Below are 24,580 nucleotides of genomic sequence, written 5' to 3'. Positions count from 1 at the left end.
CAGCACAAAGACCAATGCGGGACCTGAACTCACGAGAGCTGAGGTCAAGAGTTGGAAGCTTAACCAACTGTGCTACCCAGGTGCCCCAATCAATAAATACTCCTTAATGATAGTGATGATATTACGGTAAGGAAGAGAAAGAGGATATCTCTTTTGTGATTGAAAGAGTGTATTTCATGTCTATTTTATTTAATAGAGCATTCCTACAAAATAAATACTATTATATGTCTCTAAACACTAATATCTTAATATAAAAACTTAGCAGGTATTAGCATCTACTATTTTTCCTAAGGATTAGGTGATGCTATATAAGTAAAGCAACCAATATAGTACCTGGCACATAGAAAGACACATTTAAAGCCAAGTTCCTAGGACATACCGAGCATTCTGTCTTGGATCATGCATTGTGAGACGTGCTTCTGTCTACTTTGGCCATATATTTCCCACACCACAGTCAACTATTTCATATCCATTTGCCCTGCCCATCTCAGTGTAAAGTCAGGGACTCAGGGAAGCCTCCCTTGATCCTCTGACTTCAGTTACATTTCATTCAATATTACTTGCCTTTCTCAGTGGCATTCTCATAGACCCCCAGGACCAACAGGGTCTGTTTCCTCATCTGTAAAAAGGAGGCAATAAGCTATCCTTCATTGAATATTTTACCATACAATAAAGTATATATGAGGACTGATGCAATGGAAGGTGTCATGAAGGCCCTTAGGGGTCTAGATGGTACACTTGGTTGGGTGGTGGTGCCCTTGATTAGAGACACAGGAAGCAGGAAGAGGGCGTGACTGCTGTCAAGGATTTGCAGGGATCTGTGGTAACTAGAGATCAGGAGGCGGCTACAGTTTGTTCATCAATATGCCTCTAAATATTAAGATCTAAATGACCTTCTAGCAGTAAGAAAACCCTCAAGAATAGTGAACATAAGTAGCCTGCCAATTGAACCCGACTAATATTCGCTAAGTGTCGCTTGTGAACCAGCTGGCCTGGTGAGTACTTGGATACTAGAATCATAGGGCAGAAGTGACATTGCTGTGCTCATTCACTTAGAGTCTGGTGGCAGGTGGTAAACTCTCAGAAATGATAGCTGCAGTCAGTGTTTTACCAGGGAGGAAACTAAAGCTCACTGACATTAAGCAACTCACTGAAAAGAATCCCTGAGGCTCTGTAATATCCAGATGGCCTTCTGAACCAAAGATGAATTTATATTCTATACAGTTTGAGTTAGAGTATGATGACCTTTAGTTCACTGAAAATTAGTCATCAATGGCGGACCATTGGATAGCGCTTTATGTATTTGGGATGCCCATTTGAATAAATGTGGCTTTGCTCCAAGTTCCTTTACAGATACTCACTGTACAGAAATTTAATATTCTGGGAGACTACAAGCCCATTTGTTTTTTTAAACCAACATGGTTTTACTCAAATGATGGGCTTTACTGGGGTGCCTGGGTGGCTCAGTCAGTTAAGTGTCCGGCTTCAGCTCAGGTCATGATCTCATGGTTCGCAGGTTCGAGCCCTGCATCGGGCTCTGTGCTGAACTCTTCCTCAGAGCCTGGAGTCTGCTTCAGATTCTGTGTCTCCTCTCTCTGTCCCTCCTCTGCTCACACTCTATCTCTCAAAAATAAATAGATGTAATTTAAAATCAATTTTTTTTAATGATGGGCTTTATTTCATTTGTGATAGGCAGAAATGATGCCTATGTGTTTTGAAACAGAATTTATGATTTATTTCTGAGAATGTGTAAATTGAAGGCTTGCAAGTAACAGACTTTCTGGATTTACATATTTTATATAGACATATATATATACTANCACCTTAAAATATCTTTTCTATAGACTAAGATCAGTTCTCCTCACTACCAAGGGAATATGGGAATTATACTTTTAAGTAGGTTTTGGGGCTCTTCTCTCACTGGGATGTAAATATGAACATAATCTATTTTTCTCAAAACATAGCTTTCACTCAGGTTCCAATTTTTATCTCTCATTCTTTAAAAATGTCTTAGGCCAATTCCCCCATTTTTTAAGCCACTTTCAGTTCTTGGAAGTCTAAGTCAGTTTAAAATTCAACCTCAGACTCTGTTTAATCGCATTTCTTCCCTATCCCAAGTGTAGCAGAGGGTTCGTGGTCTGGCCCTGAGAGAGCACTCCCTCTTCCCTCTTCAAATCTTGGTTCTCCAGGAGGTCAGGAAAGAGATAGAGGAAAAAGGATACATGCCTCTCAACTCACTTGACCGTGGTTGTAACCCTCCCCCCTGGTGGTTGATGCTATTTCTCTGGCTGCTACTGAGCAGTTATTGATGTGCTTTCTGGTGAGAGGTGGTGAGCGACTGGCCATGTGGGGGAACATGTGTGTGCGTTCTTCAGAGGCTGTGCAGGGCATGCCCATGGCAGTATTCCCTGAAGGTGTGCGCTAGGCGAGCACTGCTCTGTGTTTGAGCAGTGGCATGTGAGTGTCATTTGTGCAAGCACCACCATTTTCTATTTATGCCACCTGGCACCCCTCTTTCTCCATCTCAACCACTGCACTTCCCCCTACTGGTTCTCCTCTGTGACTCTGTGACTCTGTCATTCCTGTCCAGTCTAGTCTTGAGGAGCAAAGTGGCCCTGCAGATAGGAATTCCAAATAGTTCTGACTTGCACTTAGGACAGGAATTCTTTTGAATCTTTAATTTGTGTCTGGTGGGTGGACTGGCAACTCTCCTGGGGTACCAGGGGTCTCCCACCTTAGATCAAGGATCCCACTTTGGATCTTGATCTTGATCACTCTATCTAGGTACCAGTAAAATCCTGCTACAGACGTAGTATTTTTATTTTACATATGGAGCAGTTAAGGATTAGAGAACTTAAAGACATACAGCGAGAAAATGTAAGTCCTGTTTTTCTTCATCCATACTATTGAGACTCTAACAGCCATGTTGTTAAGTAGTACATGATAGCATGTCCTCTGTGCCATCTTTGGTTGTTTGGAAGAAGAGATGATTATGTCCTTAACTGCTAACCAATTAAAAACCCAGACATAGGGACTTAGAGCGGAATAGGGCTAGGAGTCCTAACTGGCATAGTCCAGGGACATACCTTTTCAGGAAGATCGCTGGAGCCAATGAAGAAAACTGTATGGCATAGTTCGCAAGTTAGCACCGCAGGGTAGAGACCACCCGGCACTGGTTACAATTGTTGAGGAGGAAGTGTGACATAAAAGTAGGTCACTGAAGGGCATAGACATACCTGTTTTTAAAAATAATCTCACATTTATATTTGGTGGTATGATAATTCATTAGAGATTCTTAAGGTCTTGTCTTAGAAGGCCACAGAAGAAAAGGCAACAATGATAATTGCTAATATGTCAGGCCACTTATTATGAAACAAGAACTGTTAATTGCTTTATATGCATTTAATGGTTATGTTGCAATAACCATTAAAATAGATCATTCTATTTTCTTATTCAAAATTCAAGTAATTAAGCTTAGAAACTTCATTGATGTAACTTGCATGAGATCATAGAGTTCAAAAAGGTGGTAAAGAATTTTTTTTAAAGAACTTTTTTCCTGTTTCAGCCATGGACAGAAATGATGATTAAAGAATTTTCCCTCTGTTTTACAGAGTAACCGAAAACATGGATAAGACTCCAGAAAGGCAAATGCTACTAAACCTTCAAAGATGGCAGAAATGTTTACAACAGTGAGAGGGAGATCAAAAGCTAAGAACTACCCTGTAGCCAGGACTACAACTGTGTATTTTAAAGCCATTATTCAAGGTTTCTTACTTGACAGTTCCTACATGACCCTGTTGAAAATCTACAATATATGCTGCATTTAATGAAACATGTATATGTCAAACCAGAAGAGAAGAACTATAAACATATATTGTGTAAAGAAAAAAAAAATCAGCAATGGAAACAGTTTCAACAGATCAAGGAAAGATGTGTCTTGGGCATGGAACCAAAGTTACAAAGAAACATTCTACCCCTGCTGTGCAGGGGGATCATTTTAATGTAACACCACACCCCATGGAAACACTAGTCCCAAAATAAACATTTTAAAAAATCAAAACAAGCAAACAAAATAAAACAAAAAAACAAGGGGGGGGGTGGGAAATGAAGCACGAGGAATACCTATGAGGAGCTATTTACAATAAAATGTTTCATTTGAAAAGTCTGGTTTCTTACTACAGGGATTTGCTTTTTGTCTTTATTGTTGTTTAAAACTCAGGAACAGAGACATCTGCAGTGTGAATGGGAAGAAAAGCAGTCTCCCGTTTGTCTTTCTGGAAAAGGTGAAGCTTGTGGAATGCACTCCACAGATGACAGAGGATCACAGTGAGCCCCAACTAAACCGGCCACGTGGCGAGGCAGAGGACCTTGGCGAATGTAACATAAGAAATAAAAGCAGATTTGATGCTTCCCTGGCCTTCTGTCACATCTGTGTTCCTCCACGAACAGACTGATCTCACTCCTATTGAAAATTAAGAAGACAATGCTCTAAATCACAAGCTCCCTGCCGTAGTTCTGTTTCGAATGCCAACATCTATAGGGAACACGGGCCAGAGAGCATCTCTGAATCCATTTCTAAAACACTGGTTTTCAAATGGCTGCTTAAAATTACGTGCAAATAAATATGTTATACGATTTGAGTAAAAACACACAATAGAGGCGATAAGTAAACTTCTACCAACAGTTGAGTTTGCCACAGAGATGTGAATATTAAATAAAATGATGATTATTTTTTAAAGTATCCTGATATGCCTAGAGCATTCTGACCTCTTGTCATTTAGACTGATAACATTTTTCCCCCAGAGAGCTGACCGCAATAAGACAGCTCTACTTTTTTTATACAGAAACAACATAACGTTACTGATAGGGTCATTTTCTACCAGAGGCAATTAGAAGACTGGTACTTTTCCTAAGTTATGTAATACTGAGTCTTAGATTCAGCTCTGAGAGCCAATAAATGTTCCTGAAATCTAATTTTACACCTCATTGACTGTAGGTAACACAACAGCCTCAATTTTTCAAATTGTCAAGGTTTTATTTACAGGGCTAGATTTCCCATGCATGAGGAATGTGTGTAGGGAGCCAGAAACTCTTTCTATGAAATGCTACACGAATCCTTCCAGACGTGAGTTCAGTATCTTATTCTTTGGTTTTAGCACTGGCATTTTCAAAGCCAGAACAATAGCCGAAGAATAGGCAAGAAAGGCTAGAATGCTGGGGTCCCACTTTTTGTCCTTATATTTACTCTGACCCAGGTATCTTTGGCCCAGTCACTTAACCTCTCTGTGCCTCAGTTTCCTCATCTGCAAAATGAGGTTAAAATGCTTTTTCATAAAGTTAGGTGTTTTTTGTTTTTTGCAATTCTCAAACAAGAGGTGCTTAAAGTAGCACAAAGTGCTTTGTAAAAAATTTGACGGCTGTATTATTTGACTTTCTTGTATTGTTGAGAAAGAGTCCCCTGTGTAATAAAATAGTGCTTCCGTCTGGTTGAATCTAAGCACTGCAGCACTGAAGTTTCCCATCAAACTACCTGGGATATTGCTAGCAATAAAGGTTGGGAGATCCAGAGCCGGGATCTCTGATAACCTATAGTAAATAGATCATCTCATGCTTTTGAATGGGATAGAAGAATATCATTTCACTGATAAGCATCTCCTAGCTCTCTTTATTGCATATGCATGCCATGAGACAAAACTCCACTTTTATCCTAGGAGAGCCAACTATGAAATTAAGGCTTGGAGTAACCAATAGTATCACATAATTAGTCTGATTAACCCTTTCATTTTGGAGAGATGTACTACTGAGCAATATGTCTTACTGGGAATATACAAAATATCCTTCTGCTGGATTCTTTACTCAACCGGGTAATTTGTACACTAAATGTGAACAGCACATTCATTGTGCAGGCAATGTAAGAGAAGGTGCCACTACAGTCTGCTATCCAGCCCTTTCAGATCTCAGAATATATGCAAGAGGATGAATTCTTCCCTATCTTTGACTTCTCTCTTCTGTTGCTCTTTATAGATCATTCCAGGGTCCATCTGAGCAAATTCATACTCCATCTGCTATATCAACCCTACTTTCCTTCATCTTGCTTTTTCCTCCAAGAAACTTGTATATTAAATTTCATATCTAAACACTGATTTAAAGGATTAGAAACATTTGGAAAAACAGTGTGGCTTGATCATGTACCTTATCTGTTATAAATTTGATTGTATCACACACACACACACAATCATACAGGTAGGATGACTAAGCAGCTTTTGATGTTTTTAGGGTGAATGCAAAAGGAGAGATTCTTTGTTTAACATTCAGGAGATGAGCAAAGTTCTCTAGATTTTAGGCTAAATTGTGATGCTTTTACTAAGTCATCTTACTTCTGATCCTCACAATTAACATATTGGATGAGGCTGAATATTTTGATAGGTACATCTCTCTTTTATTCATTTCAACAATTATAAAATCATTAACAGCTGTAAATGTGTGTTTCACTCCTGGATCCACAGAAATGAATTATATTTAAGTGAATGCTTCTCTTGCATATGATGTTTAGCAACAGTGAAGAGTGTCTCATTAGTCATGGAGGGGCTTACTGTGGCTCAATTTCTTACAGAGAGTATGAAATCCCCACTTTGATCTTTAATTTCTGCATCTTGACTCTCCTGACACGTTTGGCCAATAAGTTAATAACAGAACAGCATTCTTCAGGGCTCGTTTGCCTGTCTTTCTTAACAAAGTATTCATCTCTTGGAAGATAAATAGAACTTATAATATGAAAAAACAGTTTGCCATAAAATGAAAGCCCCACTTCAGCACAGTTATTCATGGCAGGAAATTTTTCATGAGCAAGGAAAAACCAGAAAACTATTTGGCTATAATACTAGAAAGTGTCTATTACTAAAAGGACTTTTTTTTTTTCCCACCCAAATCATACTGTAGGCAACACTGGAATGTGCTGAAAATAAGTATCAGGTCCCTTTTAACCTATGTCATATAAATGAAATCATTGTCAATAGTGAGGTTTTAGAGGTGGAAGAATAAATTTTGCTTTGATTTTTCTGCCATTCACAAATAAGTGTTGACATAGGTGGCCTGCTTCTTCAGTAGGGTAGAGATGATGTAGAGGGCTCATCAGTCATCGCTGGAGCAGAAAAGGGACATTTATTCTCTACTAGTATAGAAGAAATACAATTTTGCCAAATGATTTTTGCTATAGTATTTTTTTCAATTAAATTTTTGTTCAAAATAAATCTTTGATAAACTTGTTCCTTTTTGCCTATTTATTGTCAACCTTTTCTGTAAACCCACTGTGTGATTCACATGTTCAGTGTCTTCAATGTAATCTGTAAGTTCATTGTTGCAAATGGAAGTGTTTTTTAAAAACTGCCTAGGTTTTCATGGGAATTGTAAAAATAATATTTTTAATGTGTTGATGTTTAAATAATTGGATCATGTGTGTTATGTTACATCAAAATAGGTGGGCAGCTTAGGCATTTTATTTTCTAAATATTTAATTGCATTTTTTGATCTGTCAAAGAGTAGAACTACATATGTACATATATACACATATATACAGTATATATATGGTGTATATATACATACCCACATTTATCTACTATATTGAAAAAGCTCAATATAACATCTGAGAGATCAGTAATCAAAACAAATCTTAGGTGACTGTTTATGTCACAAGTTAATGCTTTCAAGATGGGCCCCAGCCTTTCCTTAAGTGGACTTCTCCTTTCTGAAGGGAAAAAAAAAGTAGGTCACAAGGTCTTAAAGGATAAAAGCTTCCATTCTGTTCAACTGTCTTGTCACTTCTATATAATATATTACCTTGAGACTCAATTTCAGGTGTATTGGCAAGAGGATTCAGACGTAACAGAAGGTTGGACTTGATCCTCTAATTTCATTTCAGTACTGGGCAGGGCACATTCACGTTCCTCTGTTGCCTTTAATTTGGTAGTTTGGTTCTTCCTAAATAAACCACTTGTTGAAAGTCCAAGTCTAATGTTTAATCAGGTTCCTAAAAATCTACTTCCAGGAGCAATGTGGCAAAAATAGAAGGATTATAATTTGCTATATTCAACCTAAAGTATCATACTCAGAGGTGCAGGTGACGGATTGGGTGAAGTTCCCTCATGTATTTCTGTTTTTGCATTGAGATCTTTGCATCCACGCTTATATTTCCATCCTTGTTATATCAAAGTTTCGTAGGATAGAAGAGGTGTAGATAAACAACTTTGAGTCCAATTTTGTCTACAATCAAGACTCTACAAACTTGCTAAAGTATGAGTAATGCAATTTCCCAAAAGCACATCCTCAGCATCCAGTAGTAACAGCAATCACTGACCTTTGATTGACATCTCACAAGATGTGGCTATTTCCCCCATTAACTATAGTAACTACTTACAATGAAACAGATAAAAATACAAACGCTTTTTATAAATATGTACATATATGCACATGTATATTCTGTACATACTACGATGGTGTGAGCGTTTACTAAATGGGTACTTCTGTCCTAGGACTGAGGACTGAAGGAAGGGGTTTTTCTGATGCTGCTAGGTAACTCATATTTTGGGTTAGCATCTGGTGTCTGTGCTCTCCTCCTTCCCTGCCTCTTCTTCCTCCCCCACCTTCTGTTCACTACCATGACTCCCTGTTGTTGACTGAGGCAAAGAACTACTGATTGGTTTTCCAATTACTCAGACCTATAAACCAGCCTCTTAGTGATGCCAGTGGTTTTCTAGGAAGAGCAACGAGAAATCCAGTATGATCTACAGTATTAATATTACCCCCCAAATCCCATCATTTTATCAGCTAAAAGTCTCATTCCAATAAGGCTTTATGCGTGTTTTAACCTTCAAGATCCAAGTCTATGGGGACTCAAGTAGAGAGCCAGTGTATTTGAATACATGATTCCCCAGATACCTACTGTACTAATGTAGCCAGGGGACCAATTTCTCAGAGCTTTCATCCAATCAGCTGCCTCATTTGGGGTTCTTTATCTCCATCTCATTAGCATGACTCCATCTATTGGTTCAGCACTTGTTTATTAATGAGAAAAATATAAATTGACTGAGTTTCACCATAATGGTCCCTCTGAAGTACACTGAACATGTACATGTACTATATGTATTACCTAGAGATGGGAATCAATTTATTGTATGTAAAGGTTTATGAATGGTTATTTTATAATTTATGTATTTAATATAGGAATCAATGAGCTCTGGTGTTTTAGTTTATATAAAAATAAAACAAGCTGCATTTTTTAAAACTTTATCTCGCATTGTTCATAGGTTTTTGTTTTTGTTTTGTTGTCCTTAACTGTGCTCTTAACCTACTTTTGAAAAACCGGGTATCAGAGCTATCAGTATAATGACAGTGATCAATGATTGTAAACAGTTTTCACCTCATCTACTCCCTCTGAATTTTTTTTATTGCACCTGCCAGGGGCACAATGGTGAAGAATCCAAGGCAGAACTTATACTTCTGAGGAGAGAACAATGATCATTCAGCATGTCTGCTCTGAGTATAATTTGGGAGAGATCTTACCAGGTATTTGCCATCCTTATTCCAGATACTTCTTTTCCTTTACCTACCTACCTTTGTTCCCTATTGTACAGAGTCACTCGATGTAGCTAGTTAACGAGTATGTATTATGTGAGCATCCATTATGTACCCACCGTTATGGTCTGGTACGTATGGGTCTACCCTCAGAGAGTTTATAGTTTAACGTGGGAAACAACCCAAAGAACCAAGATGGCACAATATGAGGTACAGTTTTGTAGGCCATTGTTAAGAACCACTAAAACTAGCACTAGTATTTGGGGGGGGGGGGCTTCAAAAATCCACGCTAAGACCTTTTCTTTTTTCAGTTGTACCCAATTTATCTTTAACTTCAACAAACTTCAGCTGACTTAAGTGCCTAAGCAAAAAGCATTGCTCATCAGTTCATTACAACCTTCTGTCACTCTTTTATAGGAACCATGTGTGCCGTGTCAAACCCTTCAAACAGAGAAGACTAAAACATAGCCCCAAGCCCTCAAGACATCATGATCTACGTTATCTGACAAAAACTTAGAACTGACTGAACTTCTTTGAGAAAGGTACCAAGCATATCAACATTCTATGAAATAGGCAGTTATTGTTATGGATTCTATCTAATTTTGTAAATGAAAATCTCTGATTTGGTGAACTTTCACTCTGATACATAACTCAAGTATGCTGTCATGTCAGCAAGTAACGGACTTCTCCTAGCTCATGAAAAGAGTGCCCCACTGTCTCCTGGAGATGGTGCAGGGGACGGGAGACGCGTCCTACCAATAGTCCAGGAGAGGAGCGAACACCCACCAGACCCACATGGAGGGATTCCCGGTCCCCTCTCAGCAGACAGCGCTGCCTCTTTCGTCCAGGTGAGCAAGTACAGTCACACAAGTGCAGGTATATACATAAATGCTTACCTAGCTCATGGCTAACCATCTGTGCCAAATGGCTGATGAAGCAGGTCTATTTTATTTAAGCAACTTTGTAGTGACATATGGAATGTGAGGTTTGAGTTATGAAGGGTTTTTTACTCACTAAAAATGCTCCAAATAAAATCTGTTTTTGACGAATACATTCTTTTGCACATAGCTGTATTTATAAATACGAAGCCCCTGGTTTTGATCAAAAGGTTCTATAACAAATGGTCGCTGGTAGTCTGTGCCTGTCATTACTGTAAAATTTTGAGAACAATGGCCACTACATGCATGTCATCCATCTGAAGCTCCATATGATTTTTTTTTTTTTTAGAATTGAGGAGGAGGAGGAAAAACAAAACCAAATAAGAACCACCTCAGGAACAGAATGTTTGTTCCTTTATAACAAGAGAAAATTTACTGTGCAAATGGTTTTGCCTGGACTACCTAGAAATGCATGAACAAACCTAAAATGTAACTTATGGCATCTTATGAACTCTTTCTGTTTTTTTACTGTATTGATTTTATTGTTTTGCCTTTAATTTAATTTAGCTTTTAATATATACTGCCTCAAATCTGTTTTTATACAGCACAGGGTATAGATTGAAAACTTTTAAAATGCACATTAAATGTTCTGAGAGCTACTATAGGAAAGTATGTAGAAAAATACCTTTTTAAAAAAAATTTTTGACACTTATTTATATTTTGAAAGACAAAGCACAAACGGGAAAGGGGCAGAGAGAGGGAGACACAGAATGTGAAGCAGGCTACAGGCTCTGAGCTGTCAGCACAGAGCCCATCGCAGGACTCAAACCTACGAACTGTGAGATCGTGACCTGAGTCGAAGTCGGCCACTTAACCGACTGAGCCACCCAGCTGCCCCTGTAGAAAAATATCTTAAATAAGAATAAGACAAAATGATGAGTGTGTATCTTTATAATTTCACCTTAGAGGGGTTTCTAACATGCTAGCTAGAAAGTTATTTGGGGCACCTGAATGGGTGGGTCAGTTGCATGTCCGACTTCAGCTTCAGTCATGATCTCACAGTGAGTGAGTTCAAGCACTGCATTGGGCTTGTTGCTGTCAGCACGGAGCCTGGATCTCTGTTACCCCAGCTCTCTGCCCTCGCCATCCCCCTCACAGTCTCTCTCTCAAAAAGAAATAAACTAAAAAAAGAAAGTTATTTGACCCTGGGAGGAATGCAACAATTGACGAGAGTGCACATGTACAATTACAGACTAACTTGGAGAAAGCTGATAAGGTGTGACCTATCTTTTTTATTTCTGCTTCATAGAGAAAGAAAAACCCAAAGACTAGGTTTTTGTGCTGTGTACAAATTAACCTGTCTGGTTTCCAATCTACTGCCTTCAATTCAGCCTGTATTTTCCCATTCTTCAAACTTTTCGTGTACCAGCTTAGTTGTTCTGCTGGTTCCTTCCTCCCTTCCTTCCTTCCTTTTAATTTACATCCAAGTTAGTTAGCATATAGTACAATAATGATTTGAAGAGTAGAAGCCAGTGATTCATCACCTATGTGTAATACCCAGTGTTCATCCCAAGTGTCCTTCTTTATGCCCCTTGCCCATTTAGCCCATTCCCCCACCCACAACCCCTCTAGCAACTCTCATCAGTTGTCTGTATTTAAGAGTCTCTTATGTTTTGTCCCCCTCCATGTTTTTATATTATTTTTGCTTCCCTTCCCTTATGTTCATCTGTTTTGTATCTTAAGTTCCTCATAGGAGTGAAGTCATATGATAGTTGTCTTTCTCTGACTTATTTTGCATAGCATAATACCCTCTAGTTCTGTCTACATTGTTGCAGATGGCAAGATTTCATTCATTTTTATTGCTGAGTAATACTCCATTGTATTACCACATCTTCTTAATCCATTCATCCATTGATGGACCTGTGGGCTCTTTCCATACCTTGGCTCTTGTTGATAGCACTGCTATAAACATTGGGATGCATGTGCCCCCTCGAAACAGCACTCCTGTATCCATCGGTAAATACCTAGTAGTGCAATCGCTGTGTCATAGGGTAGCTCTATTTTTAATTTTTTGAGGAACCTCCATACTGTTTTCCAGAGTGGCTGCGCCAGTTTGCATTCCTACCAGGAGTGTAGGAGAGTTTCTCTTGCCAACATCTGTTGTTGCCTGAGTTGTTAATTTTAGCCATTCTGACAGGTGTGAGGTGGTATCTCATTGTGGTTTTAATTTGTATTTCCCTAATGATGAGTGATTTTGAATGGTTTCTTTAATTAATGAAGTGCATAACACTTAGACATATGTTCATTTATTTTATGGCAATGACTTTTTTAAGTTTATTTATTTTGAGAGAGAGTAGTGAGAGAGAAGGAGAGAGCGTGTATGTGCGGGACACAAAGGCAGGGAGAGAGAAAATCCCAAGCAGGCTCCACACTGTCAGCTCAAAGCCCAATGTGGGGCTCAAACTCCCATACCACCAAGATCATGACCTGAGCCAAAATTAGGAGTCAGACAATAAACCAATTGAGCCACACAGGTGTTCAGAGATTTTTTTAAATGTTTATTTATTTTTGAGAGAGAGACAGACTGACAGACAAAGACAGCATGAGAAGAGGAGGGGCAGAAAGAGAGGGAGACAAAGAATCTGAAGCAGGCTCCAGACACTGAGGTGTCAGCACAGAGCCTGACTCGGGGCTTGAACTCATAAACCGCGAGATCATGACCTGAGTTGTGTCGACGCTTTACCGACCGAGCCACTCAGGCACCCCGAAAATGACATTTTTAACAACTTGATAATGCTTTTTCAAAAGGCATTTTAAGGGATATTGAGACAAAATATGGTCCTTTCTCTCAATGAGCTTCTAGGAAAATAAGATAGATTAGGCCCAGAAACAATGAAACAGAAATCAATCCAGGATGACTAAAAGCCATGAGTATACCACAAACCACTAAGTGTCCTGAGTTCATTTTTCATTCCAGAACTGCTCTTTCTCCTGTTCCCCCCACTCAGTGGGAGATGCTAGATGAAATCATGATTCCATGCCCTTCATTCTCTCCTAGTTTTCCCTCACCCTCGGCATCCAGTCCTTCCCAAGCCCCAGTGAGTTTAGTTCTTACACCTGTCTGTCTTCTGTTCTCCATCATTTCTTTTTTTTTAATGTTTTATTTATTTCTAGGAGAGAGAGAGAGACAGCGTGAGCAGGGGAGGGTCAGAGAGAGAGGGAGTCACAGACTGAAACAGGCTCCAGGCTCTGAGCTGGCAGTCAGCACAGAGCCCGACGCGGGGCTCAAACCCACGAACCGCGAGATCATGACCTAAGCGAAAGTCGGACGCTTAACCGACTAAGCCACCCAGGCGCCCCTGTTCTCCGTCATTTCTATTAAGAGCTCCCCATCTGAACTCCTGCAGTAGCTGCCTGGTTAAGTTAACTGCTTCCAGGTGTGAATCTTTCTTGCTGGAGCACCTGGTTGGCTCAGTCAGTGCAGCAAGAGACTCTTGATTCTGGGGTGGTAGTTCAAGCCTCACATTGGGTGTAGAGCTAAACTTAGCTGTTAAAAACACAATGAGTATACCTCCTTGGTGTTTCCAGTTTGATTTAATGTGCAGATCAGACCAGGTTGTTCTCATCTTTAAAATCCCACCTTGGGCGGTGCCTAGGTGGCTCGATTGGTAAATATCAGACTCCTGATTTTGGCTCAGGTCATGGTCAGGTCAGGAGATCGGGCCCTGAATCCGGCTGTGCACTGACAGTGAGGAGCCTGCTTGGGATTCTCTCTCTCCCTCCCTTTCTGATCCTCCCCTGCTCACATGTGCTCTCTCTATATATAAACTTTGAAAAATAAAATCCCTTCTTGGTTTCCCATGCCTACCTTAGGTTAACTCTCAAATGCTTATTGAACTAAACACATAATATAAACCTGGGAGTGGGACCTGGGGTAAGATAGTGTAGCCAGCACAAGGCTACTATCTTATCTAACCAAACTCCAGAAAATAAGGCTCACATTCTCTACTCAGCATAGCCATGTATGTCCTGGATAAACCCTCTCCCTAAAGATTCAGCTTAGCTGTCATCTTCTTCAAGAGATGAACTCCATAGCTTTAGTTCTCCCAAAGCCTTTGTGTGTCCCTAGCTTGTCAGGTACTGGGTGTATTACTTGCTCTGTTTGGCCCCACCATACCCCCAATTAAATCTGAGTGATTTGACAGTATATTCTATGCCTTTTTCAGCTTTCAGTCCTGAGCATGTTACATAGTTCCTACTACCGATCCAAGTCTCACTAAGTTAGTCTGTTGTTTCTGTATGTGGAGGGAGTAATTGCTTCTTGTTTGGATGATGAAAGGCTCCATGAAGGTGGAAATAGGTAAATTGGGCCATTTTTTGCCAATTATTTTGTTATTTTGTTTATATTATATTAATAATATAATTATATTATAATAATATAATAGCAATATTTGCCATTATTTTGTTGTTGTTTCTGGGTTTTTGTTTTTCTTATTTCCTTCCATTTTACCTTTTTTTTTTTTCCCTATTTTCCATTTTGAAGGAGGGTTTTATTCCACAAAACAAAAGCTCTTCAGAGGTGCCTGGGTAGCTCAGTTAAGCTTCTGACTCTGACTCTTGGTTTTGGCTCAGGTGATGATCTCACAGTTTGTGTGTTCAATCCCCATATCAGGTTCTGTGCTGATAGTGCAGAGCCTGCTTGAGATTCTCATTCTCTCCCTCTCTCTCTCTCTGCCCTTCCCCTGCTCCCTCTCTCTGTCAAAATAAATAAATAAACATTTTTAAAAAAGAATAAAAGCTCTTCAGAAAACCTACACAGAAAACCACGTTTCCTTGCTAGCTTCACTTTAACTCCCCCTGTATTTTACTATTTGACCACAGGAGGGGAGCATTTGTCTGGAAGCCCAGCAACAAGAAACCGTTAGCTCAAGAAAAATGTGAAGCAGATTTTATGGAGTATTTTGTGTCCTGGGCTTTATGTTTCTCTTGCACACACCCATGGGAAGGCAGTAATCTGAACAGAAGCACTTCATCGCCCTGGTGTTTGCAGTCCGTCCTTCATTTCGGGGAGCTGAGTTGTCTTCACCCAGGCAGCAAATTCATTTGCAAACACAAAGGCTCAGAGAAACTTAGCGACCAATTACACAGTCTCCAAATATTCCAAACTCGCTCAGACGCCAGACAAAAGGGGTCAAGGCAGTTCATCAGATTCACTCCCTAATTCTCCATCTCTGAAGCAAGCCCTCCTCAGGGAACAGACAAGGAAAGGTATGTTATTGTGTCTAGAGTTTCTCTACGTGAATGCACTTGAATTTTTTTTAAATAACAGTATTATGTTTTAAATATCTTTGCCAAAACATATTAGGTTTCTTAAAGGAATTTTTGGAGAAAAAATTAGGGATTTGTCCTTAAAAAACATTTACCTCCCAAGAAACATGAAAGCATGCAATAATTTTTTGTTGTTTGCACAAAACATTGGCTAAATAAGCTTTTATTCCACTAGAAGGGCAGCCTTCTTAACCATAAACAGTATTTTGTTAGTGGCTGTGTAATTGACAAAGAATCCCTGCCTCTTAGTAGGGGTGTCTCCCTACATATACAGGGGCTGCTATGGGAAACATAGTTCAAAATGAGCTAGGAGCTTCAATTTTCTTTTCTTTATTTATTTACTTATTTTTATGAGAGAGAGAGAGACAGACAGACAGACCAAGGATCCAAAGTGGGTTCCATGCTGACAGCACAAAACCCGGCTTGGGGCTCCAACTTAACAACCATGAGATCATGACCTGAGCCCTAGTCTGAGGGTCAACTGACTGAACCATCCAGGTGCCCCCAGTTTTCTTTTATTTACCGATGAAATTAGGGGCACCTGGGTGGCTGTCAGCACAGAGCCCACTTTGGATATTCTGTCCCCCTCTGCCTGCCTCTCTCCTCCTCATTCTCTCTCTCTCTCTCTCTCTCTCAAAAATAAATAAACATAAAAATATTTTTTAAAAAAGAAAGAAAAGACCCAATCATGTTTGTCTTTTCTCTTTCTGACCTATTTATCTTTTCTTTCCTGCAGTGAGAGGCTTTATATGTATAGAAGACCGACAGACTAGGCCCCAGTCCCATCTCTACCACTAGGTATGTGTTATTCAGTGAGTAACAATCATTCCAAGCCTTCCTTTCCTTTTTTATAAAATGGGATAATGAAATAATTTCCCTTGTTGAGCCCTTGTCAGAATTAAATGAGACATGTAGCAAGATTAGTACAGAAAGTATTAATGTACTAATGACTGGTATATAAGGGCTCAATCACTGGCACGCTCCGTAAATCAGATATTTATTATTTGTTATGCTTGAAGTTCATTTGTTAGTGTAAAAGGAAAAAGTACACAGGATGATACAAGAGCACAGAGTATGAAAGAACATCAGTAAGACATCCCTGCCTTCACGATCCTTCCCTGACTCTTGCCACTCAAGAAAAACATGCAGCCAGAATATCGCAATATTAAGTGAAAAAGCAGTGATTTCTGTAGAGTAGCAAGCAGACATCTTCCTGCTTGGGCAAGGGTTAATATACCGTAGAAGGGGAGAAAATAAGGGGCTGAGGAGCTGGGCAAATCTTTGACAATGTGTGAAGGATCAGACACAGCTGGGAAGCTTGTGCAATGACCTTGCAGTTCCCCCTTGGTACCACAGGGAGGCACTATTAGGATCCTTTGTGGTCTGATGCACCTGGAACTCTGATATCGCTGACAATTTTTCTTTGTGTACATCGTAAGGACAGTTGCATTTTTTTTAAGTTTATTTGCTTATTTTAAAAAAGAGATTGTGCAGGAGGGGCAGAGAGAGAGGTAGAAAGAGAATCCCAGGCACCCTCTGCACCACCAGCACACAGCCCGATGCGGGGCTCAAACCCTGAGATCACGACCTGAGCCAAAACCAACATTGGGATGTAACCTACTGAGCCACCCAGGTGCCGCAAGAACAGTTGCTTTTTTAGATCTAGAAGAGATCCTAAACATTTATTTGTTTATTCATTCATTTTTTTTATTCCTTCATTTTCCAGCGTGTATTGAACAGTTACCATGTGGCAGGCATGCCTGGGTATAAATGAGAATACTGATGTGACTTGGCTGTTGGCAGAACGAATAAATCGCAGAGCCAAGGCATGGCTCAGATAATCTGATACAAGCGTAGTGAACTTTCCCCTAAAAATATATATAATTAACTCATGTAATTAAGGGATTGTATAATACCTTATATAATCCTATATTATTATATTAATATAATCATCACTATAACTAACATGTAAATAATTATATATTAAATGAATAACAATATACAGTGGCTGAGCCCCGACCATGTCAGGAGGTTTTTTTGCATGTTTTCATATGCTGTATGGCTTCTAAAGTGGTCTTGTGACTCCCAGCTCTTTTCCCAGTTAGCTCTATGACCTTAAGTTAATGAATGTCTCTGAGGCTCAATTTTCTCATTCTTAAAATGGAAATAATACAACTTAGAGCTAGCAGGGTTATAATAAGGGTGAAATTAAAATGAAGTAAAGTGAAACATTAGTAAGCTACATAAAATGTCCCATCCACGGGGTACCTGGCTGGCCCAGTCGGTAGAGCACGCGACTCTTGATCTCAAGGTTGTCAGCTCAAGCCTCATGCTGGATGTAGAAATTACCTAAAAAAAAAAAAATCATTATTTAAAAAGTGCCCCCTATAGGATGGAGTCTCACTTATTAACATTCATGCTCTCAACTTTGCATTTACTAAGGAAGAAACTAACACATAAAAATTTGGTAATTAGCCCATGTTTATTCAGCTAATAATGGGCTGAGGCAGAATTTGAACTCAGATCTACCTCTGACGTCGGTGCTCATGGCACTAACCTGTGCTGTCAGTGTGCTTTTTGTCTCCAAACAGTTATTAGATCTTTGAAGTGAGAGAATATTTAATACTCCCCACAAATCCTGGCTTACGCTATCCATAACATATGTTGGGAAGGAAAACTGTCCCTCTACTCTCCAAGATTCTTTTGGCTGATCTAGGAGTTAAACTGAAAGGAGACAGATTAACAGGAGAAAAGCAAATGTAATTACTCAGAGGGGCATCACATTGCCCGCATTGCAACGGGCAACGGAGGCTTATATGTCATCAAGAGCTAAGGAAAGGAGCGTGGAGATGTGGGGCTTCAAGGGGAAGAAAGACAATTCACAGAAAGATGAAAAAGCCTAACGGTTAAGTAAACAAATGTTTGCTGGGCCATATAGAAACGGTTGGATGTAGACAGAAATGTTAACATACTTTCCCAAGTTCCTCCCTGTCTACCACACCTAGTTCATATTGTACTGGACTTAATCTGTCATGATAGCTCCTTTTTTTGAAACAGGAACTCTACCTAAACTCTTTTAGGTAGTTAAGAGGGAGGTCAGAGTTTCTTCCTAAATTTTCTGTGTCTAAAATAATCAGCCCAAAATAATCCACAGGCCAGAGAGACACATTTGAGGTGGCAAATTTTGCTCCCCTCTACCAGTTAGTCTACACATGTCTGTTAAACGAGCAGCATATGTAGACAAAGGAAGAATACAGAGTAGAAAAGTTATATTTTTGTTTTTACTCTCGTGTGTGTGTGTGTGCGCGTACGCACACGCGCGCATGTGTATAATTAATGTTCTGCTAAAAAGGAAACTACAGACCCAAGATGGAGTCACTTATGCTAGGCCATGTCACCAAACTGGGGCTTAATACCTAACCTAAGTACAGGGACAACCTCCAGGGGGAAGTGTAGGCTTAACCCATAAGTTGTGAATTTTCCGGTCAGCACCAATGGGTAATCTGTCCTGTGAGCCCTCTCCATCCCCACCCCAACCCCTCAGAGGAAGATGAATAATTTGCCTGGTAAGACCTTCTGCTTTTCCCTTAAGGGAAAGTGACTTTGCCTATAACAGTCCTCCTCTCCTGTTGCTAGTAACTTCCTTGCCTCACCCTTTCTTTTCATACAACTTTTCATTCCTTCCTTCCATTTTGTATAACTTTTCAAGACTCCCTTCTACTTGCTAGGTGGGATGGTGCCTGATTCATGAATCACTTTATAAAACCAATTAGATCTTCAAATTTACTCAGTTGAATTATTCTTTCACAACCCTAAGAGTTATGAGGAAACATAGCTAGCCTGTTCACTAAAGAAAGTTACACTATAGAAAAGCTTGTGTACTCACACTGTTATCTGCAAAGAATCTCTTTGGCTTTTGACCTCTTTTGAAGTAGAAAACAAGGTTCTCCCCTCCATTCCCATCCTCTCCCTTAACTGTGAGAGCCCCGTGACGCCCTGCTGCTCTCCGGCGGAAAGGGTGGGACTGGGAGACCCAGTCTCCCAAGGTCAGGGCTGACCCTGAGTGTGGGTGAACCACGGCTGCCTGCCCAATTGCTCCTTCCACCCTCAATGCCTTTTCTGCTGTCTGTCTCTCACATGCCCTCAGATGTTCTCCTGGAGTTAAAAACAAATACATATTCAAGAAAGTCTCTGGGCAAAATGGAAGTGAGTTCCCCAGAAAAGCCATATATTAAAGTATAACAGAGAACCTTTTTACCAGATTATCTAGCTGCCCTGTTTTACAACCCTGAGGGGTGAGAAAGCCATCAGGCAATGTTCTACAAGGAAATAAGGTTTTACAGAGAGACCCAGATGAGAGGAGGTATGTGGAGATGTAGGATTAGCCAAGACAAACTGCAAATGCCTTGAGGTCAATGCTGTGCTGCCAGGCAGGCTGGAGGAAGAGAGAGAAAGCCTTGATTTATACTCTTTGCAGATTTCTCTAAGATAAACATTTCTAACCATGGCTGATTTCAAGCCACCAGTGATAAATTACAGAATATTCAACAATCGGCCTTCAGAGCTGATACAAGCCAACTCAAGGACATCATTACCAGTAATTTAAGATAACTTCCTGCCATATGAGTGATAAGTGATGTGATTTTTCAAAGTAGGTATGTGTTTATCCCTATGAAGTGCAGTGTGCTCTGGACCCCACCCCACCCATAATAGCAGTGCTCGCTGAGGAATAAACAGAGCTAAGATGGACAGTCACAACAAATCAGTACATGTAAAAACCATTGACATCTGAATCAAGCCTGTAGTTAGTATGATCCCAATGGTAATTTCCTGGTTTTGCCATCGTACTATGATTATGTAAGTTGTTACCATAGGGAGAAGCTAGATGGGACTCTGTACCAATTTTCCAACTTTGAGTTTATAATTTTTTTTTTTTAGGTTGAGGGAAAAACCCTCAAACCATATAGGAAAATAGGTGACAGTGAAATTTACCTGCAAATTGTATCACATAGAAATAATCACCATCATCAATAAAGGGACATCATCCTAGACATCTTTTTCTGTGTAAATATACAGGTGGATGAGGAAAGGTTGAGGCTACTTTTATGGAAATGGAGTTCTATGGATCCTGTTTTTAAATATCTCTAAATAATTATACTTGAATTTAAAAAAGAACCTGATGTTAATAAGAATTAGTGAACTTGATTTATCACAAGGAGCATTGAGTAGTACATGGAATTATGTATTGTGCACCTGAAACCAATAAAACACTGAACATTAATTATATTGAAATTTTAAAACCAAATGTTAAAAAATTAGTGAATTTGAAATAAGCTTACTGTTAACCCCCCTACACACACACACACACACACACACACACACAAAATGGAGCATCAGATTTCTTAAATGACCAGAGCCTGTGAGACCATTCCTTTGGCCTTAAAATTAAGATCCCTAAAATTATAACTTGAGTTCTTTTTCCTTTTTCAAAGATAATACCACTAAAAAAGGAAGCTTTGCGAGAGCCAGCCCACTAAGGTTTCAGAAAAGAATGCAGGAAACACTGAGCATTAACCCTTCAAAACATCTTAGGATCTTTTTTCTTTTATCTTAGAATTTTGACTGACAGAACCATTTTTTCTATATTTGACTCCTCCTAAAACTTTTAACTGCACTGTCCATTTTATATCTCTTAAGGTTACCAGTGCTGTAGTACAATATTAATGAAAAATAACAAAAACATTTAACATTGGTGTTTTATCACAGAATTCACTTTGCTCCATATTTCAATAAAATAATAAAATCATCTAAGAGATGGAGCAAACTTCATTTTAAAAGCCCCGTACAGGGGCGCCTGGGTGGCTTAGTTGGTTAAGCGTCCGACTTTCGCTTAGGTCATGATCTCACGGTTCGTGGGTTCGAGCCCCGCATCGGGCTCTGTGCTGACTGCCAGCTCAGAGCCTGGAGCCTGTTTCAGTCTGTGACTCCCTCTCTCTCTGACCCTCCCCTGCTCACACTGTCTCTCTCTCTCTGTCTCCTAGAAATAAATAAAAAATTAAAAAAAAAAAAAAAAAAAAGCCCTGTACACTTGTTACCTCCTTTGAATGTCATAGCAGCTCCATGCAATACTCCAGGCTGATACTTTACTCCCATTTTACAAGTAGTGATAGTGAGCCTTTATTTTTTTTAAGCTTGTTTGTTTATTTTGAGAGAGAGAGACTACCAGTTGGGAGAAGGACAGAGAAAGAGGGAGAATCCAAAGTAGATTCCATCGTGGTCGGTGCAGAGTTCAATGCGAGGCTCAGACTCAAAACCATGAGATCGTGACCTGAATCGAAATCAAGAGTGGGACATTTAACTGGCTAAGCCACCCAGATGTCCCAACAAGATAAACAACTTGCCTATGATCATAGGAGTAAGTGTAAGGGCCATAGAGTTTTAAAGATTTCTGGACTTTTATCCTTTCTATCACATGGGAATAGAGGCTTAGTAGGACTTGAGGACCCTTAAAACTCCCAAATTGTAAATGTAATTTAATATAGCTCGTAATATATCGAGAAATTAAAGCATTAAGTGAATTAAAATCTTGTCAACTCCCCCAAAAGAAAAATATTTCAAATTTACTAAGAGGTCAGTAGGATTTTTAAAAAAATCTTTTTAGTAGGTTATCCTATCTTACAGGGCAGGATCCAAGGAAATTGAACAGGGGACAAATAAGTTTTATTTTGGATAGGGAAAATAATAACAATAATAACAATAATAATAATTTAAAGATGTCATGCCACTGTGCTATGTATTTATTTGTATTCTCTAATGCTCACTAATCTTTTGAGGCTGATGTGATTATTCTCCCAATTTTCTTTTTTTCCCTCTCTTTTTAAATTTTTTAATGTTTATTTATTTTTGAGAGTGAGAGACAGATCATGAGTAGGGAAGGGAGCAGAGAGAGAGGGAGACCCAGAATTCCAAACAGGCTCCAGGCTCTGAGCTGTCAGCACAGAGCCTGATGTGGGCTTGAACTCAGGAACCGTGAGTTCATGACCTGAAGTGAAGTTGGATGCTTAGCGGACTGAGCCACCTAGGATCCCCTATTTTCTAGTGAAGAAACTGAAGTCAAAGAGATCAAACAAGTAGCAAGTAACAAAGGAAGTAGCATAATAACAAAGGGTCTGACACTTGAGCCCACATTTGTCTGATGCAAAACCCTGCATTTTTAACCAGAGTGAGGCTGAGTATACTCGATGGCTGTCAGAGGGAGGCAAAACAAATGATCAAAACCCAAGTCTAATTAAAGTACTAGAAGGAAGTTGACCTTTGGGAATGTCTTGCATTTGCTGCCTCTTTGCCCTCCTCCCCTCTTCCCCTCCAGTGACCCAAAGCCACTGGCCTCTATTTTCTCTCATCCCTATCTGAAGTTGCTCTCTAAAAAGTGTCTCAGCCTCATTTAAGATAAAGGATGAGTGACTCTGAATGTTGTTGCTCCTGGAGCTTTAAATCCAGCATTAGTTCATTCTTTGCAAGCGTAAATTGCTTAGTTTTCAGGAACTGGAGACTTGGGATAGAAGAAAGCAACTCTAAAAAATGTAGCATCCAGTCAATTCATTTTTGATGAGTGCCAGAACAATTAAATAGAGGGGAAATAGTATTTCTAACAGACGGTCCTAGTAGAACTGGATATCTGCATGTAAAAGAATGAATTTGGACTCCCGCTTCATACCCTAAATAAAAATTAATTCAAAATGTATCATAGACCTAAATGTACGAGCGAAAACTGTGAAACTCTTAAAGGAAGGTGTAAATCTTCATACTCTTGGATTAGGCACCAAAGTATGGTACTGATATGGATCTGGCACTGAAAACGTAAGTAAGAGCAAAAAATAGTTGAACTGAAGATGATCAAAATTCAAAACATTTTTGCCTGAAAAGATACTCCCAAGAAAGTGAAGAAGAGACAACCCATAGAATAAGAGAAAATTTGGAAAATCATATATCAGATAAGGGAGATGTAACTAAAATATATAAAGGGAACTTTCAACTCAATAATAAAAAAAATAACTCATTTAGAAAGTGAGCAAAAGATCTAAACAGTTTACTAAAGAAGATACATAAATGGCCAATAAAATACAAAAAGGTGCTCACCATCATTAGGCATCATTAGACATCACGGAAATGTAAATCACAGTGGGTTACCACTTTACACCTGGTAGGATGACTCTAATAATAAAAAAAAAGAACTATTGCCGAGAAAGTGAAGAAAGTGGAGCTTTATACACTACCAGTGGGAGTGTAAATTGGTACAGCCATTTTGGAAAAGTCTGCAATTCCTCAAATGGTTAAACATATAGTTACTATATAACCTAATGATTGTACCCCTTGTGTATACCCAAGAGAATCAGTAACCTGTTCACATAAAAATGTTCATATGAATATTCATAGCAGCATTATGAATAATACCCAAAAAGTGGATCCACCCAAATATGTATCAGCGGATGAATGGCTAAGTAAAATGTGGTATAACTATATATTGGAGTGCTATTTGGCAATGGTGAAGTAGTAACATATGCTACAACATGGATGGACCTTGTAAACATTAAGCTAAATGAAAGAAGCCCATCACAAAGGACCAAAAAGTGTATAATTCCATTTATATAAGAAGTCCAGAATAGGCAAATCTTTAGAGATGATAAATTGATTAGTGATTACCTAGGGCTGAGGGTGGAATGGAAGTTTGGAGGGTGAGTGGTTAAGAGGCAAGGAGTTTCTTTTGGGATAATAAAAATACTCTAAAATTGTTATGGTGCGGG

At 39.3% G+C, this 24,580-nt stretch overlaps 1 protein-coding gene and 1 long non-coding RNA gene across 7 annotated transcripts in view; one reads left to right on the top strand and one right to left on the bottom strand.

Annotated features, from left to right (window-relative positions):
* Positions 1–4,410, top strand: part of JAKMIP2 (janus kinase and microtubule interacting protein 2) — a 174,922-nt gene extending 170,512 nt beyond the window's left edge. For 4 of the 5 annotated variants that reach the window (XR_013337286.1, XM_077772952.1, XM_077772951.1 and 1 more), the window contains one exon: positions 3,612–4,089. Coding sequence is in view for 2 of the 5 variants with exons in the window: in XM_077772951.1 (XP_077629077.1) it covers positions 3,612–3,632 (21 nt within the window). In the remaining 3 variants the exon portion in view is untranslated. Of the gene's footprint in view, positions 1–3,611; positions 4,090–4,219 lie in introns of those variants that run through there. The other variant, XM_077772953.1, reaches the window with a different exon arrangement.
* LOC144239010 (uncharacterized) overlaps positions 1–24,580 on the bottom strand; it is a 50,166-nt gene that overhangs the window by 14,816 nt on the left and 10,770 nt on the right. For both annotated transcript variants that reach the window (XR_013337288.1, XR_013337287.1), the window contains exon 2: positions 18,045–18,125. This is a non-coding gene — a long non-coding RNA (uncharacterized LOC144239010). The remainder of the gene's footprint in view (positions 1–18,044; positions 18,126–24,580) is intronic.

The sequence above is a fragment of the Crocuta crocuta genome, unplaced genomic scaffold (assembly GCF_008692635.1).
Source record: "Crocuta crocuta isolate KB4526 unplaced genomic scaffold, BGI_CrCroc_1.0 scaffold107, whole genome shotgun sequence".
Lineage (NCBI taxonomy): Eukaryota > Metazoa > Chordata > Mammalia > Carnivora > Hyaenidae > Crocuta > Crocuta crocuta.
Note: the sequence above shows the minus strand (reverse complement) of the source record. Positions and strands in the feature narration are given on the sequence as shown.